The sequence below is a fragment of the Oenanthe melanoleuca genome, chromosome 22 (assembly GCF_029582105.1).
Source record: "Oenanthe melanoleuca isolate GR-GAL-2019-014 chromosome 22, OMel1.0, whole genome shotgun sequence".
NCBI lineage: Eukaryota > Metazoa > Chordata > Aves > Passeriformes > Muscicapidae > Oenanthe > Oenanthe melanoleuca.
Window position 1 is genome coordinate 895,103 of NC_079355.1, and position 18,322 is coordinate 913,424.

Sequence of the window (18,322 nt, forward strand, 5' to 3'; positions counted from 1 at the left end):
ACCCCGCTGGATGCAGCTGCAGGGAGCCCTGGGGCAGGAATGGGTCAGGTTCCTTTTATTTACTAAATAAATCCCCCCATCCAGGCTCCAGCCTCCCCCACTGCCTGTGCTCCCACGGCAGCGAGCAGCACATGGCAAAAATCAGGATTTAACCCAAATCCTGCAGCCAGGATCCCCCTGTGCACCCCAAACCCAAGATTTAATTTTGTTTTTCTGTTTGCATCCCCCCCACGAGCCGAGGGCCAGGGGAAGCTCTCCCTGTGTGTGAGGCTGGATCCCTGGGGTTTGGGGCTCCATTGTCCTCTCTTCCCACCACAAAGGGCCTCTCATCCCTGCCAGCCCTCAAGATGCTGCTGGAATATCAATCCTGACCCGGCCCTGCTCACTTCTGCCGAGTCAGTGCTTCCCTGAGCCAGATGGCTCCTCCAGAACTTCTTATATTTTACACAGAAATCCAAGAAAATCAGGGGGGAAAGGCCCATTGCAGTCTGTGCCTGCAGAGACGCCTGTTTGGCTCAAGCAGCTGCTTTGATTATTTCTTTGTTTTGGGGTTGTTTTTTTTTTTTTTTCCTTTCATGTGGGCTGTTTCTAGGCAAATTCCTTAAAAAGAAAAACAGCCACAAAGCACTGGGAAAGGTCAGGAGCAGACAAAGGGGGAGGGACACGGCCCCTGCTCCTCTGGAATAGAGCTGCCCCCAAACTGCCCCCAAACTTCACCCCAAACTCCCCGCAGGGTGCTGGGACTGGACAGGCAGGAGGGGACCCTGATCCTGGGAATGCTGAGCTCCGAGGTAACTGTGACCCCCAGCTGCAGCTGCTGCTTCCAGGCACTTTTTATTTGAATTTATTTCCTCCTCCATCCCGTTCTCGGGGGCGGTTTTGGATCTGGGTGAGATCCCAAGGCCGAGGTTGGGCCCCATCCCAGCAAGAGAAGAGCTGAGGGTGCTGCCTGCAAGGCTCTGGCAGTGCATATCCCAGGATTTGGGGTCTTTGAGGCAGAAACCACCGCTCCAGCCTGTGGGGTGCAGCCCACCAAGCACCCTCCGGGAATTCTGGACAAAGCTGGAGCTGATTGTGAGAACATTTCCAGCCTGGCTGTGTGAGATGGGGATTCCTTTGGGATTCTGGTCTTGGCAACAGGATTGGAGAATCCCTTGGGATTCCTGTTCCTGACATCGGGGATGGGGAATATTTTGGGATCCTGGTGGTGACAGTGGGGATGGGGCGGCCTTTGGGACCCTTTTCCTGGCACCAGGGATGGAGAATCCTTTCAGATCCTGGTCCTGACGTGCAGCCCGGGTCCTTTGGGAACCCAGAACCTGCTCCAGGGATGTCGCTGGAGCATCAGCCCGGCTCCCCGCGGCTGCATCCTTCGGGGTCCCCAGCACCCGGAAAGGGATCCCGGGGCCGGGATGTCCCTCGGGATCCGGGTTCCGGGATGACCCCGGCCGTGGGTGGGGGTGTCCCCGGCGCTGCCGCCCCCGCCCCGCCCGCGCCCCTCCCCGTCCTGCCCCGCCCAGGGGCGGCCCTAGGGGGGCACGGGCTGGAGCGGAGCGGCGCCGGCACCGGCACGGGGTGAGTGCGGCGGGATGGGGCGTCCTCACCCCCATTGCCATCCCCATCCCCATCCCATTCCCATCCCTGTCCCCATCGCTCTCTCCATCCCCATCCCCGCACCCCGCGCGGGGAGCGGCCCCGGGGCTGAGCCGCGCTCCCCCCGCAGCGAGCGGAGGCGAAACCCGCCGGGAGCGGGGGGTACCCGGATCCCACCCCCGGGTGTCCCCTGGGACCCCCGAGCGCCCTCGGCATGGCGGGGCTGGAGCGGCCGCAGCGCCCGCGGCTCCCCGGGCTCGGCTCCTTCCCCCCAGGGCAGAGCCGCCCGCACTGTCCCATCGCCGCCCCGGGACCAGCGGCTCCTCCCGGGGGCTCCACCCGAGCGCGGCCCCGGGTCCCCTCGCCTGTCCCCAGGGGACGCGGCAGCCCCGCGGCATCTCCGCCAGCGCTCAGCGCTCCCTCCTTCCCCTCTCCCCTTCCAGGACGGAGCAGCCGGGCTGGAGAACAATAGCGGCGCTGGAAAACAATGGAGCAGCCGCAGCTCCCCGCGTAGGGATGCGGGCCGGACGCGGGGCAGGAATCGCAGCCCGGGAGTAGCGGCCGGGCCGGAGGCAGCGCAGGATCCGCGGGACGCGGTGAGCGCTCCTCCTGCGGACACCGCGGGGGCTCCGCGGAGCCCTCGGGCGACGCTTTCCCAGCCAAGGCGCGATCGGAGCGTCCTCGGGCCGCTAAAAGCCGCCCCGGGCTGCGGGAGGGAGGAACATCGCGGCCTCCCGGGCGCGGGATATTCCCACAATCCCTCGGCCGCGCTCCCGCCCCAGCGGGGGATGCCGCGGATGCTGCCCAGCTCCGGGAGCTGCGGGGGGGTGCGACCGAGGCGGCAAAACCCCCCAAAAACGCAGATTTCTGTGCGGGAGCAGGGAAAGAAAAATCTCTGTCCCGCTGAAAACACGGCTTTGGGGGGCTTTGCCACTTTTTTCCCTGTTTTGTGGTGTTGGAGCCGTGCATCGCCCGGAGCTCGGCAGAGCTGTGGATGCGGGAAGGGCTGTCGGGGGCTGTTTTTAGGGAGTCTGGGCTCGGTGGGTCCTGGGACAGCCGAGGGGAGGCAGAGGGGCCGGGGCTGCCCTAAAATCTCTTTGCAAAGCGCCGGGAGCGGCTCGGGCCGGGCAGGGCACGGCGGAAACGCGTCAGCTCCGAGGGGAAACTGAGGCACGGGGGGAAGACACGGCCCCAAAACGCCACGATTGAGCAATGGAGCAACTTCCACTTTGCCAGCGCTTTGATTTGGGTCATTTCCAGCTTTTCTGGGGTGGTTTCCAGCCTTTTTCCAAAGGCACGGCGGGAGATCGGGGCTCCCAGTGCCTGGGGGTCCCCAGGAGCCGCCTCTCCCCTCCACCCCAGCCCGGTTCTCTGCAGACCCAAAAAAGGAAGAATTTGCCCCTTTCCTGAGCGCTGGGAAGGGGATGTGACGACGGAGGAGAAGGTGGCAGAGCCGGGGCGTAAACAGGAAACGACTCCTCGGCACGGGAGGACCAACCTGCACTTGGAGCTCCCCTTGCACCCCAGAACTGGCCCTTTCCTATGGCTGAGTCACCCCCTGTCCCCTTCGAGGGACTTTGGCTTCTCCCCTTGGCATCACCAGGATGCTCTGGAGCAAAGCTCTGAGTGCTACCAAAGGCTCCACCCTGGGCTGCTCTAGGAAGGTTGTTTTTTTTTTCTAACTCACTTTGGTGTTTTGGTTGCTCTAGGAAGGTTTTTTTAACTCATTTTGCTGATTTTGCTGCTCTAGGAAGGTTTTTTTTTTCACTCATTTTGGAGGGTTTGACACCATTTTCTCATCTGCTGTGTCCTTTAATCTTCTGAACGTCCCCAGAGCTTTTCATCCCTTGCCAGGGGACACCCACGAGGGGGATGCTCATTCCTGCCACTCCTGCACCTCACAGCTGGGAACCCCCAAATTTAGGGCTCCACAAGTGGCTGCTGCCCCCCAAAACCCCAAAGGTTTATCCCAAACCCGTCAGCCAGCTGTGAAATCCCATTTTTGATGGATGAACAGGATTATTCCTGGGTTTGTTCCCCGTGGGAGGATTGATGGAGGCAGGAGAGGCTGCAGGAGGAGGGCTGGTGCTGAATTTTGCCAAAATTTCCCCAGTTTTGCCAAAATACTCATGCAGCTCCTCAGGAAACCCAAAGTTTTGTCAGCTCTTCTGCAATTTTTCAGTGTGGACTTTTTCTTCTGCTTTTTCTCCGGGCAGACCCAGAGCCCCAGGGCTGGGCTGGGCCCATTTCCTGCCCTTCCCCTCCTGCTCCAGCTCCAGCTCAGCCTCCTGAGGGGTTTCTAACCTGCCACAGAAGATTTTTTTGCCCTTGCCAATCCATTTTTTTCTCAGGGATTCATCCCAGCGTGCGGGATGGAATCCCAGGATTGCTGCCATACAGATGCTTTGGGGTTTGGATTCATCCTCTGACAGGTTTTACCACCTTGGCCTGGATTTTGGTGTGGATTTGGGTTTTTTCTTTCAGGAAAAGGTTTTTTTTTTTGGTCCCAGGGGACTAGGAGGAAGCACATGGCTTCATACAGCAGCTTGTGGAGCAAATGATTTCTGCTCACCTCAGTTTCTCCTCTGGGAGAAGGGAAGGGAGGGAAGAGACCCTGAAAAATGAAATCCTGTCTGGGATTTCAGCCAAGGAAAAGCAGGACCCCATTTGTCATTCAAAACCATCCCAGTTCCACATTCTGAGGTCTCTTCCACACCCGATTTCCAAACTGTTCTGAGCCCATGAGCACCCCAGGAGCTCCACCCTGACCCCCTTTTAATTCCATTTCATATTACCCAAAAATCCCTCCTGAGACCTAAGCCAGGACCTGCCCCAAGGTGGGATTTTGGGGAATTCCCAAGGCCCGAAATTCCAGCTGGGACCATAAAAAGCTGCAGGATCAGCCCAGCCCCTCTGGTTTGGAACGTTCATCCCGGGGACACAGCAGGACCCGGACTGGCCTGTGTGAAGTTTTGTAGGATGAAAAAAGAGGAAAATAATCGGAGAAAAGAACAATTCCCGTTTAGCCCCCGCCCTCCCGCGGCTCTGGCGTCCCCGGGACACCCGCGGGTGCTCCAAATGCAAATGCAGCGTAAGGCAATCTGCGCTGGATTAAATTTTCAGTGAGCTCGGGCGCCTCCGCCCTTATCTGATCTCCCTCCCCCTGCCCCGAGCAGCCGCGCCGAGCCCCGCCCGCCCCTCGCAGCCCTTCCAGCGCCGGGGGGAGTTCTAGTTCTAGTTTTAATTCTATTTCTATTTCTATTTCTATTTCTATTTCTATTTCTATTTCTATTTCTATTTCTATTTCTATTTCTATTTCTATTTCTATTTCTATTTCTATTTCTATTTCTATTTCTATTTCTATCTCTATCTCTATTTCTATTTCTATTTCTATTTCTATTTTAAATTTTATTTCTATTTCTATTTCTATTATTTTTATTTTGTGTGCTTTTTGTTTTGTTTTTTGTTTTTTGTTTTTTTTTTTTTTGGGGGGGGTGGGCTTGTATTTCTAAATCTATTTCTATCTATTTCTATTTCTATTTCTATTTCTATTTCTATTTCTATTTCTATTTCTATTTCTATTTCTATTTCTATTTCTATTTCTATTTCTATTTCTATTTCTATTTCTATTTCTATTTCTATTTCTATTTCTATTATTTCTATTTCTATTTCTATTTCTTTCTATTTCTTTCTAGTTCTAGTTCTAGTTCTAGTTCTAGTTCTAGTTCTAGTTCTAGTTATTTCATTCTATTTCTATTATCTCTATCATCTCTATTATTTCTATCATCTCTATAATCTACATCATCTCTATCATTTCTATTATTTCTATTTTTTCTATTATTTCTATTATCCCTGTTATCTCTATTATTTATATTATTTATAATATCTCTATAATTTCCATTATTTCTATTATCTCTGTTATCTCTATCATTTCTGTTATCTCTGTTATCTCTATTATTTCCATTATTTCTATTATCTCTATTATCTCTGTTATCTCTATCATTTCTGTTATCTCTGTTATCTCTGTTATTCCCATTACCTCTATCATTTCTATCATTTCCATCACTTCTGTCCCTCCCGTTTCTCTGGATTTCGCGGCCCGGGCAGGGGCGGCTCCCTGACTGTCTCTGGTCCCTCCCCCAGCTCGGTTCCCTCCCCATGCCCCGGGATGGAGCTCGGAGGGGACGCGGTGCCCTGCGGGAAGGACAAATTCATCTCCAGGTGAGGCCGGGGCAGGGGAATTCGGGGGGAATTCGGGGGGAATTCGGGGGGAATTCGGGGGGAATTCGGGGGCGGGTGGATGTGCTGTGGGATGGGTTTGGGTTATCTGTGACCCGCGGTGGGAAATGGGGTGTGAGGTGTTATCTGTAACTCACATGTGCAATATATGGCAATACCTTACAGTGTCTAACAGCATAGAACAGAATCTAACAAGAAATAAAAATAGCTGACAAGAAATAAAAATATCTAACAAGAAATAAAAATATCTGACAAGAAATAAAAATATCTGACAATATCTAATAATAAATAAAAATATCTGACAATAAATAAAAATATCTGACAATATCTCAGGGCATATAACAATATATAATGATGTGCAACAATATATAACAATATATAGCAATATATAACAATATATAACACTATATAACAATATATAGCAATATATAACATTGTATAACAATATATAACACTATATAACAATATATAACAATATATAGCACTACCTGGCAATTTATAAAAATATCTAACAGTATCTAACAGCATAAAACAATATCTAACTATATCTAACTATACCTAACAATATCTGACAACATATAACAATATATAACAATATATAACAATTTATAACAATATATAACAGTATAAAAATATGTATATAACAATATACAACAATATGTGTAACATGTAACAAATGATGATATCTATCTATATCTAACAGTATATAACAGTATCTAACTATATAAAGCACTATCAACACAATGTATAAAATAATAAATACAATATATAACATATTATCTGTGATCTGTAACATACAAGATTTCTTTGAGCTAAATATATAATATATTAGTTTTTATATATTATGTATATAAAATATTTAATATATAGCATTTAACAATATATAACAATATATAACTATATATAACAATGTATAACTATATATAACAATATATAACTATATATAACAATATATAACTATATATAACTATATATAACAATATATAACTATATATAACTATATATAACTATATATAACTATATATAACTATATATAACATTATCAACACAATATATAACATTATCTGTGACCTGTAACATACAAGATTCCTTTGAGCTAAATATAAAATACATTAATTTATATACATTATATATATAATATATGGCATATAACAATATATAGCAATATATAACAATATATAATAATATAACCATATATAATACATAACAGAATGTAATATAAACACAATATATAGCATTATAAAAGGGCAATTTCCTTAACAAGAAAATGGTTTTTGGTGGAATTTTGAATTTTTCTAAGGAGTGGGACCAAATGCTCTAAAACTTCCCATTAAAAAATGGGTTTTGCTGAAAAAGTCCTGATTAATAATCCTTCTGTTACTAGGGAAAAAAGTGATTTAGGGGAGATTGAAAGGGAGATAAAGCAGAAATGTGAAATTCCCCCCTCTCCTACCCCAAATCCCTGTGGTTTGAGCAGCTTTCATTTCTTTCACTTTTATTTTCATATCCATCTTTATTTTAACATTTATTTTGATGTAGATTTTTGCCCTTGTTTTTTTGCTTTATTTGTATTTTTATCACGAGTTTTTGCCCAGAGCAGGGCTCAGACTCAACATGAGCACCTCAGCTGGGATCACTCGTGACTCCAGTGTGACCCCCAGAAAACTGATTTATTTTCCAGCCTCCTGAGCAGCTGCCCCCAGCTCTGATGGGGCTTCTTGTGCCTTTGCAGAAGATTTGTGGGCTCATGGTCATGGGGAGCTTCTCCCCCTAAATGTGGGTGCAAAATGTTGGAATCCCAACAAAAACCTTCAACAGGGCTTGGTCTGGAAAGACCCAAATGTGCCTCAAATGAAGCAAATTTTGGGTCCCCTCAGCCAGGGAAGCAATTCCTGGATTTCCTGAATTTTTCAGGTCCACCCTGGGCAGCTCAGGGGTCACTGGGTGGTGCCTGCAGCATCTCCCCCCTCACCCCAAACCCAATCTCAGCAGTTTTTTCCCATTTTTTTCCCATTTTTTTCCCATTTTTTCCCATTTTTTCCCATTTTCCCCATTTCCCCCCATTTTTCCCCATTTTTTCCCATTTTTTCCCATTTCCCCCCCATTTTTTTTCCCATTTTCCCCCATTTCCCCCCATTTTCCCCATTTTCCCCCATTTTTTCCCATTTTCCCCCCATTTTTTTCCCATTTTCCCCCATTTTTCCCATTTTTTCCCCATTTTTTTCCCATTTTTCTCCATTTTTCCCCATTTTTCTCCATTTTTCCCCATTTTTCCCCATTCTTTCCCATTTTCCCCCATTTTTCCCCATTTTTTCCCCATTTTTCCCCCTTTTTCCCATTTTTTCCCCAGGAATGAGCTGCTCCTGCACCTCAAGACTTACAACATCTACTACGAGGGGCAGAACCTGCAGCTGCGGCACCGGGAGGTGAGAAATGCCCCGGGCAGGGGGATGGAGGGAACTGGGACAGAGAACCTGGGAATTATGGAATGGTTTGGGTGGGAAGGACCTTGAATCAGCCCTGTGCCATGGCAGGGACACTCCCTCTGTCCCTCACTCAGCCTGGCCTTGGCTCTGCCAGGGATCCAGAGATCCCCTGGGAATCCCATCCCAGCCCCTCCCACCCTCCCAGCCAGGAATTCCATCCCAAATCCCATCTGAACATGGGGTGGTTTGGGTTGGAGGGGACCTTGAGGGTGGATGCAGACACCTCCCGCTGCCCCAGGCTGCTCCAAGCCCTGTCCTTGGACTCTGAGCTGGGTCTGATGGATCCTCTCAGGGGAGATGGAATTGGTCCCTGAGGTCCCTTCCTGCCTCCATGTCCTGAGATTTCCATGGTTTGTCCCAGTGAAGCCACCCTGGCTGTCCCCAGCCCTGATTTGTGCCACAAAGATCTGCCCCTTCCCAGCCCCAGGAGCGAGGGAGAACCCCAAAAATCCCAGAAAACTGGGGCTGGAAAAGCCCCCACTCCCAGCTTGTCCCTGTGTGCTGCAGGAGGAAGGGGAGCTGATCGTGGAGGGGCTGCTGAACATCTCGTGGGGGCTGCGCCGCCCCATCCGCCTGCAGATGCAGGACGAGCACCAGCGCATCCGGCCGCCCCCCTCCTCCTCCTCCTGGCACTCGGGCTGCAACCTGGGCACCCACGGGTGAGTGAGCCACGGGCTCTGCGCCAGAAATGCGCCCAGAGAGCCCCAGAGATACAGAGAGCCCCAAAAATGCACTGACAGCCCCAAAAATACACTGACAGCCCCAGAAATGCGCCCAGAGAGCCCCAGAAATACAGAGAGCCCCAAAAATGCACCCAGAGAGCCCCAGAGATACAGAGAGCCCCAAAAACACACTGACAGCCCCAGAAATGCACCCAGAGAGCCCCAAAAATACACTGACAGCCCCAGAAATGCACCCAGAGAGCCCCAGAAATACAGAGAGCCCCAGAAATACAGAGAACCCCAAAAATACACTGACAGCCCCAGAAATGCACTCAGAGAGCCCCAGAAATACACTGACAGCCCCAGAAATACACTCAGAGAGCCCCAAAAATACACCCAGAGAGCCCCAAAAATACAAGCCCCAGAAATGCACCCAGAGAGCCCCAGAAATGCACTCAGAGAGCCCCAAAAATGCACCCAGAGAGCCCCAGAAATACACTCAGACATCCTTAAAAATACACTCAGCCCCAGAAATGCCCTCAGCCCCAAAAACACACTCAGCCCCAAAAATACACTCAGAGAGCTCCAAAAATGCACTCAGCCCCAGAAACAGCAGGAAGATCCAAAAACAAGCTCCAAAAATGCACTCAGCCCCAGAAACAGCAGGCAGCCCCAAAAATACATACAGCCCCAAAAATACACAGCCCAAAAAATGCACAGAGACCCCAAAAACACACACAGCCACAAAAACCACAGACACACACCTCCAGAGCCACACAGGCACCCCAAAACCCCCCAGCCTGGCAGGGTGTGCTGGCTGCACCCCCAGCTGCCTCCTCCGGCTGTTCTGTCCCAGCTGAGTCAGCAGCTGCAGGACGAGGGACAGAGACTCCCTGGATTGTCCCACGGCCAGGGACAGACAGACAGACAGGGACAGACAGACAGGGACTCATGGGCAGGGGCACACACACAGGGACACACGGACAGGGACACAGGGATGGGACACAGGGACAGGGACAGACAGACAGGGACAGACAGACAGACAGGGACAGACAGACAGGGACTCATGGGCAGGGGCACACACACAGGGACACACGGACACATGGACAGGGACACATGAACAGGACACACAGGGACAGACAAACAGACGGGGGACACAGGGACAAGGGCACCAGGACACACGGACAGGACGCCCAGCAGCGCTCTCACTGTCCCTGTCCCTGTCTCTGTCTGTCTGTCTGTCTGTCTGTCTGTCCCTGTCTCACCTGTCCCTGTCCCTGCAGCTCGCTGCTCAAGCCCAGCACTCTCCTGTCCCTGTCTCTCTGTCTGTCTGTCCCTGTCTCACCCTGTCTCTGTCTGTCTGTCTGTCTGTCTGTCCCTGTCTCACTGTCCCTGTCCCTGCAGCTCGCTGCTCAAGCCCAGCACTCTCCTGTCCCTGTCTGTCTGTCTGTCTGTCTGTCTGTCCCTGTCTCACTGTCCCTGTCCCTGCAGCTCGCTGCTCAAGCCCAGCACTCTCCCGGACATCCCGGTGACGGACGGCGCGGCCGCTCTCAGCCCGGAGAGCCCCGGGAGAGGCTCAGGTGAGCCGGGCTCAGACCCACCTGGGTCCCTCCTGCTGCCCGGGAGCAGCTCTGCTTTCATTTGGGAAAACACAGCCCGGGCTTTGCCCTTCACCCCAGACTCCATTTCCCATCTTGCTCCAGCTCAGCCGCTCCCAAACCCCCTTGGATTATTTAATTCAGTATTTTCCCAGACAGCCCAAAACTCGATGATCTGTTCCAGCCCCAATCATCCCCTGATTCCCAAGGGGTTTTTCCTCGGGGGAGGAGCAGCAGTGAAATGTGGTGGAGCTTGGAAAGGACCGAGGGGATGGAGCAGAGATCCCTCGTGGGATTGCAGGGAAAGGAGGAAAAGGAGGATGGTGGAGCTTCCCCTTCCCGTTTGAATGGGAGCCTTAGGAAGGGTTGCCATGGGGAAGTCCCCTCCCAGGGTTTGTCCCCAGGGTTTGTCCCCTCCCAGGGTTTGTCCCCTCCCAGCGTTTGTCCCTCCCGGCTCCTCCTCTCGTTAACCCTTTGTTCTGAGGAGCAGAGCACTCGCTGTCCCACCGGCAATTCCCGCAGGCAAAACCCTCTGCATGCATTTTGCTCCTTCATCCCTGGCAGATGTTCTGGGTTTTTGGGTATTTTTTGGGTAGTTGGCAGGTAGAGAAGGATGAGATCATTCTTTCTAGAGGAGCTGAACTTGATCCATGAGCCCCCACCCATGACCCTGCAACTTTTTCCTTTTTCTTTTTGCTCTCCCCACTCACAACAATTTCCCCCATTAATTAAATCTTTCCCAGGCAATGCTCACCCCACACGATCCCCCTCAGCTCTATGGCCTCAATCTTCTGCCAGCACATAAGAAAAAAAAGCCTTTTATTAAATTTTTCCCTAAAATCCAGTAAAAATCAGTTGCCAGTGTTCATGCACAGCTCCTCAGGAGTGCTCAGTCCCTGTGTGTGCAGCTGGAGCAGCTCCTGCTGGAGATTTCTCCCTGCTGCAGACATGCTCTGGATTAAAACACCCAGAGCTGAGCCTGAGAGGTTCATTAAAAATGGATGAAGAGCTGGTTTATAATAATCTGGATCCAGGCCAGTTTTCATGCAGAGATCTGAGGCTCTGCCCTCATTTTCCTGCTCTCATTAAAGGGAAGGAGAACAGAGAAAGTTAAATTATGGAAAAGAGAGGGGAGATACTCGAGTTCCCAGGAGAAGGGGTTTTATCCAGGTGGCAGCAGGGATTTAGGTGGTTAATTCTGAATTAATGATCTTCCTTGGGAGCTGGGGGAGAATGAACAGGGAGCTGGGGGAGAATAAACAGGGAACTGGGGGAGAATAAACAGGGAGTTGGGAGAGAATGAACAGGGAGTTGGGGGAGAATGAACTGGGAGCTGGGGGAGAATAAACTGGGAGCTGGGGGAGAATGAACAGGGAGCTGGGGGAGAATGAACAGGGAGTTGGGGGAGAATGAACTGGGAGCTGGTGGAGAATAAACTGGGAGCTGGGGGAGAATGAACAGGGAGTTCGGGGAGAATGAACAGGGAGCTGGGGGAGAATGAACTGGGAGCTGGGGGAGAATAAACAGGGAACTGAGGGAGAATAAACAGGGAACTGAGGGAGAATAAACAGGGAGTTGGGGGAGAATGAACAGGGAGTTGGGGGAGAATAAACAGGGAACTGAGGGAGAATAAACTGGGAGCTGGGGGAGAATAAACTGGGAGTTGGGGGAGAATAAACTGGGAGCTGGGGGAGAATAAACTGGTTGCTGCGTCCTGGGAAGTTTGTAGTGGTGAGAAGTTTGTTCTTGGGGCGAGGGTTTCTGCATCTAAGGGGGGACTCCCAGGGGCTGTTTTGCAGCAGGAAAATTCTGGAATCGTGGCATCTCCTGAGTGGGAAGGGATCACAGGGATCTTTGAGCCAGGACACTCCACCAATCCCACCTTGGGCTGGGAGCGCTGCCCAAGGCGCACAGAGCCCCGGGTGATTTTCCCAATCCGTGCACCCTGGGACTGTTCTCCAAACGCTCCCGTGGCAGCACCAGGGCGCTCCCAGTGCTCCCAGTCCCCGTGGCCAGGCTCCCCTGGGTGTTTTGCAGCCCCCAGGCCGGAGGAGGCCCCGCAGCTGATGCGGACGCGCAGCGACGTCGGCGTCCGGCCCCGCGGCAGCGCCCGCACGCCCGGCGAGCAGCGGCGGCTGCGCCGGCACCGCTTCTCCATCAACGGCCACTTCTACAACCACAAGGTGAGCCCCTGCTGCCCTGGGCTGGGCTTTTCAGGCTCTCTGCTGCCTGCTGTGGAACTCTGAGACTTCATATTAGGAGTGAGACTCCAAGTCAGAAATACAATTTAATAGGAAAAAAAGGAGGAAAATAAAATCCATGCCATAGTAGAAAAGAAAAGCACTGACAGAGTCAGAATAGAGCCTGACACTCCTCTAGTTAGGGTGTGGCAGCAGTCCAGGTGAAGTGGTTTGGTTGAAGTAGTGATCCCATAGAAAGATCTGGTAGCTCTTGTCCTCTGGAATCCAGTGGGTAAGGGCAGCTCTGGTGTTCCAAATCTCAGTTTTTATCTGGGTAGGAAATGTTTGGCTCCTCCCCTGGGTGGAGCATCTCCCAGTGGGATGATGGAATTTTATCAGCCATGCCCTGGGACTCACTGGCCATTAACAGGAGATATCTCCTGGAGGGAGGATGGGCTGTGGGAAGATAAAGATGATTGCCCAGCTGGTTTAAAGATGGCCCATTAGCAGGAGATATCTCCCAGGAGATCCAGGGTCACTGCCCCAGCTGGTTTGTAACAGATGGTGATACAATCCATACTTTTGGTCACATCCTGCATTGAACCCAGGACAAAGTGTTAGTAAGTTCTCTTCACAGGGTGGTTGGACAAAACAATCCCTTTCTAGCTAGAGAATCAAGGACAGCCGGTACCCAAAAAGCAGAAACAATGGTGAGGGAAAGGGGCAAACCAGGGGGCTGAGATTTCATAGCCTGGGGCTGTTCTTGGACAATTGACCCCAGTGGGTAGCAGAACCAAAAGTTATAAAAGTGTAAAACCCATGACCAGGATCCATCTTGGGCTGGACTTGGGTGCAGCCCTGACACTGCCCAAGGAGGATCCTTGCAATAAATACTGAATTTATTCCTTCAGCTCTGCCCAGTCTCTGTTCCAGCTCAGCCTCTCCAGGCACCAGACCCTTCCAGGATCCTCCTGGGACCTGGGCAGGGCTCTGAGTGCTGTTTGTGCCCCGCAGACCTCGGTGTTCACGCCCGCCTACGGCTCCGTCACCAACGTGCGCATCAACAGCGCCATGACCACGCCGCAGGTGCTCAAACTGCTGCTCAACAAGTTCAAGGTGAGGCCTGCACCCACCCTCAGTGCTCCTGGGCTCTGAATGCAGCTTGTGGTGGCTTTAACATAAATAAATTTATTTTTTATATTGCATGTATAAAACCTGCATTCCAATTATATTTATATTTATATTTATATTTATATTTATATTTATATTTATATTTATATTTATATTTATATTTATATTCACATTTACATTTACATTTACATTTACATTTACATTTACATTTACATTTTTTATATATGTATATGTATATGTATATGTATATGTATATGTATATGTATATGTATATGTATATGTATATGTATATTCACATTTACATTTACATTTACATTTTTTATATATGTATATGTATATGTATATATATGTATATGTATATAGTATATTTATATTTATATTTATATTTATATTTATATTTATATTTATATTTATATTTATATAATTGGCATTCAGGTTTTATAAAATATTTTAATATAAAGTATAGAATGTTTTAATATAATTTTAATATGTAATTTTATATACACTGTTTAATATATAATAATATACATTATTTTAATATAAAATTATTTTATATGAAAATTTTATCTAGAAAATCTATACCCTACATATATATAGAGGGTATACTGGGGCAGAACCTGTCCCTTCAGCTGAGCTTTGTGTCTCCCCCCAGATTGAGAACTCTGCAGAGGAGTTTGCTCTGTATATGGTGCACACGAGCGGAGGTGAGTGCCCCAAACCCCTGGGTGTGAGCACCCCAAACCTCCTGACATGAGTGCCCCAAACCCCTGGGTGTGAGCACCCCAAACCCCTGGGTGTGAGCACCCCAAACCCCCACACATGAGCACCCCAAAACCTGGCTGTGAGCACCCCAAACCTCCTGACATGAGTGCCCCAAACCCCTGGGTGTGAGCACCCCAAATCCCTGGGTGTGAGCACCCCAAACCCCCACACATGAGCACCCCAATCCCCTGTACATGAGCACCCCAAACCCCTGTACATGAGCACCCCAAAACCTGGCTGTGAGCACACCAAACCCCACCCAGGAGTGCCCCAATCCCCTGTACATGAGCACCCCAATCCCCTGTACATGAGCACCCCAAACCCCTGTACATGAGCACCCCAATCCCCTGGCTGTGAGCACCCCAATCCCCTGTACATGAACACCCCAATCCCCTGGCTGTGAGCACCCCAATCCCCTGGCTGTGAGCACCCCAAACCCCTGTACATGAGCACCCCAATCCCCTGGCTGTGAGCACCCCAAACCCCCACACATGAGCACCCCAATCCCCTGGCTGTGAGCACCCCAATCCCCTGTACATGAACACCCCAATCCCCTGGCTGTGAGCACCCCAAACCCCCACACATGAGCACCCCAATCCCCTGTACATGAGCACCCCAAACCCCTGTACATGAACACCCCAATCCCCTGGCTGTGAGCACCCCAATCCCCTGGCTGTGAGCACCCCAAACCCCTGGCTGTGAGCACCCCAATCCCCTGTACATGAGCACCCCAATCCCCTGGCTGTGAGCACCCCAAACCCCTGTACATGAGCACCCCAACCCCCCGGCCGGGCTCCCCAGCCCCGCGGCGCCGCCCGTGCCCAGCCCGCGGTTCTGGCGTTGCAGAGAAGCAGAAGCTGCGCGGCAGCGACTTCCCCCTGCTGGCCCGGCTGCTGCAGGGCCCCTGCGAGCAGGTCTCCAAGGTCTTCCTCATGGAGAAGGACCAGGTGGAAGAGGTCACCTACGACGTGAGTGTCACCCTCAGCTGGGCTTGGAAAAACCGGGGGGACCACAGGATTCTGCACTGGCTGGGCTTGGACTTTAAAGCCCGTCCAGTGGCCCCAAAACCCTGGAAATTTTGGCCTCAAAATCCTGGAGTACTCAGCCCTGAACCCTGGGAATTCCAGCCCCAAAAAGTCGGGAATTTCAGCCCTGAAAATATGGGACTTGCAGCCCAAAAATCATGGGAATTTCAGCCCCAAAATCCTGGGAATATTGTGACTCAGACCCCAGGAATTCTGCCCCCAAAAACCTGGGGGATTCCAAGCTTAGATCTCTCGGAATTTCAGCCTGAAAATCTTGGGAATTTTAGCCTCAAAATCCTGGGAATTTCAGCCACAAAACTCTGGGAATTTCAGCTCCAAAACTGGGGAATTCCTGTCCCAAAATCCTGGGAATATTGTGACTCAAATCCCAGGAATTCTGCCCCCAGAAACCTGGGGATTCCAAGCTTAGATCTCTCGGAATTTCAGCCTGAAAATCTTGGGAATTTTAGCTTCAAAATCCTGAGAATTTCAGCCCCAAAATCCTGGGAATTTCAGCCCCAAAATCCTGGGAATTCCAAGCTTAGAACTCTCAGAATTCCCTTTTGCCATCTGCTGGCTCTGAAATCCCGGCTCAAACCGGCACTTTTGGGGTGAATTTAAGACTGTGGGGACACTCAGACTGAGCTGCCTCTCACAGCCAGTGGGTGAATTAAAATAAATAAATAAATAAAATAATAAATATTAAAATAAATAAACCTTAGGTGGATCTTTTTTTCCAATAATTATCCAGTGCTCGCTTGTTTGCACGAGCTGATGGTCACAAATGTCTTTTTTTTAGGGTTTGCTGCAAAATTTTGGGATCCTTGGTTAAATCTAAGGAGAGGATGGGTGGGGTGGGGTCAATTCATCACACTTTTCACCATTTCCTGCTGCTCCTGTCCCACCCAGGTCGCCCAGTACATCAAATTTGAGATGCCCATCCTCAGGAGCTTCATCCAGAAGCTGGAGGAGGAGGAGGATCGGGAAGTGAAGAAGCTGAAGCACAAGTATGTGGGGCTGGGGGAGAATTGGAGGGAAGGACATTCCTGGGGGGCTGCTCTGCTCCCAAAAAATTAATTTGTGTAGCCTTGCAACCCCAGTATAGGGTTTGCATTATTTCAGGGTTTTCTGCTGAAAAATCCCTTTTTCCCTGTGCTCCAGGTACTCCATCCTGAGGCTGATGATCGAGCAGAGGCTGGAGGAGATTTCTGAGGGTCCCACGGCGATGTGAGCGCCCGTGGGATGTGCTGCACCAAATCCCAGCCCCAAAACTCCTGGTGTCCATCTGGGCAGCTCCAGCCCCCAGCCAAACCCCCTCCCACGCCTTCACCCCCATAGAATCCTTGGGGGCTCTTCCCAGGAAGAGCTGGCAGCAGCTTCAGCCAAAACTTTAAATCCCTGGGAAACACGGGGAGAAAAAAAAAAAAAAAAAAAAGAAAAAGAAAAAGAAAAAACAGCAACAACAAAAGAGGAAATCTGTGAGCAGCACAAAGGCAAAGACTGGGCTGAGCCAGGGCTGCCAGCATTCCAGAGCTGGAATTTTGGGGGCTCAGTTTGGAAATGCCCAACGTGGCTCCCAGTGAAGGACCTGCTGCAAGAGAGCACAAAAAATTCCTCTTTTTTTAAATTTTTTTTTTTAATAGAGAAAAGCACATTCCTACCGCAATAATTCACAGGTGTTGGGAGGATTTTGTAAATCCAAAGGGTTGGCTGAGATTTTTGGGGGGGATTTAACCCTCACCTGGGGGCTCACAGGTGGATTTCCAGCACAGGAGAAAATCCCATTTTTCCCAGCACCTTCCCCAGCCCTGCATTGGTTGTGCAGCCCCCTCTGTCCCCCGCTCTAATTTGCACTAATATTTCGGGATTTTTAAGAAAACCACGATGTCAAACCTCTCTGGTAGCTGTAAATGCCAAATAGCACTTGCAGGGATGGCTGAGGGCCTGGAGCATCTCGAGGGATGCTGGGTGGGAAAGGGGGGAAGGCAGGAGGAAGGGGAGGCAGAAATAAAGAGGATTTTGTTTTCCAAATCTCATTTTCCAGCGGTGCCAGCAAATTATTCTGGTGAACCAGGACCAGGCTGGCTCCATCACCAGCAGCAGCTGGAAAAATCTCTTTCCTCCCAGGCTAAACCAGCAATATCCATTTTATACCTCGATGTGAACTAAACCTCTGACTTTCTCCCCCTCCCTTTGAGTTTTTGCAATGCATCTTTGTAATTTTTTTTTTTGTTAATTTTGATGGTACCTTTTCCACCTTTAACTCATGTTCAGGAAAGTGTTGTACAGTGAGAGGAGTTTTTGATGTGTTTGAAGGATGATTGTGGCACTGCTGCGTGGATTAACAAGGAAATAAAATAAAATATGTAGCAAATTAATGCAGAATGAAACCCCCTGAGTCAGAGCCTAGCTTGTCCAAAATGAATCATTTTGTGTGGATGGAAATGCCATGGAAATGAGTAAAAAATGAGATGAGGGAAAAGAGTAAAACCTGCCTGAATCCCATGGAGAGGTTTCCCAATGAGAAATGCTCTCACCTTCTAGATTTACAGACTCACATCTAAATTTCTGGAGATTTTTGGGGAGTATTGGGGTGACATGATCTGAACTCTTGTGTCCTTTAAGGATGGCTGGATCAAATAATCC

General features: G+C 50.0%; 1 protein-coding gene across 2 annotated transcripts; it reads left to right on the forward strand.

The window, feature by feature from the left end:
* The first annotated feature begins 1,509 nt into the window (after positions 1–1,509).
* RASSF2 (Ras association domain family member 2) lies at positions 1,510–18,074 on the forward strand. Of its 2 annotated transcripts, none has more exons than XM_056508564.1 (12): positions 1,510–1,575; positions 2,037–2,189; positions 5,737–5,814; positions 8,183–8,258; positions 8,826–8,977; positions 10,472–10,560; positions 12,616–12,761; positions 13,773–13,874; positions 14,542–14,593; positions 15,453–15,619; positions 16,586–16,683; positions 16,838–18,074. In XM_056508564.1, exons 3-12 carry the CDS (start codon positions 5,762–5,764, stop codon positions 16,905–16,907), a joined length of 1,005 nt encoding a protein of 334 aa, XP_056364539.1. In that variant the 5' UTR covers positions 1,510–1,575; positions 2,037–2,189; positions 5,737–5,761; the 3' UTR covers positions 16,908–18,074. The 2 variants fall into 2 exon arrangements, with proteins under 2 accessions (XP_056364539.1, XP_056364540.1); XM_056508565.1 differs by having other exon boundaries at positions 15,498–15,619.
* Positions 18,075–18,322: the final 248 nt, after the last annotated feature.

Excerpts from the sequence above, each read along its gene's own strand:
- RASSF2 (XM_056508564.1), top strand. The coding sequence starts at position 5,762 with ATGGAGCTCGGAGGGGACGCGGTGCCCTGCGGGAAGGACAAATTCATC. Across the intron at positions 5,815-8,182 it reads AAGGACAAATTCATCTCCAG|GAATGAGCTGCTCCTGCACC; the intron begins GTGAGGCCGGGG and ends TTTTTTCCCCAG. Across the intron at positions 14,594-15,452 it reads TATGGTGCACACGAGCGGAG|CCCCGCGGCGCCGCCCGTGC; the intron begins GTGAGTGCCCCA and ends CGGGCTCCCCAG.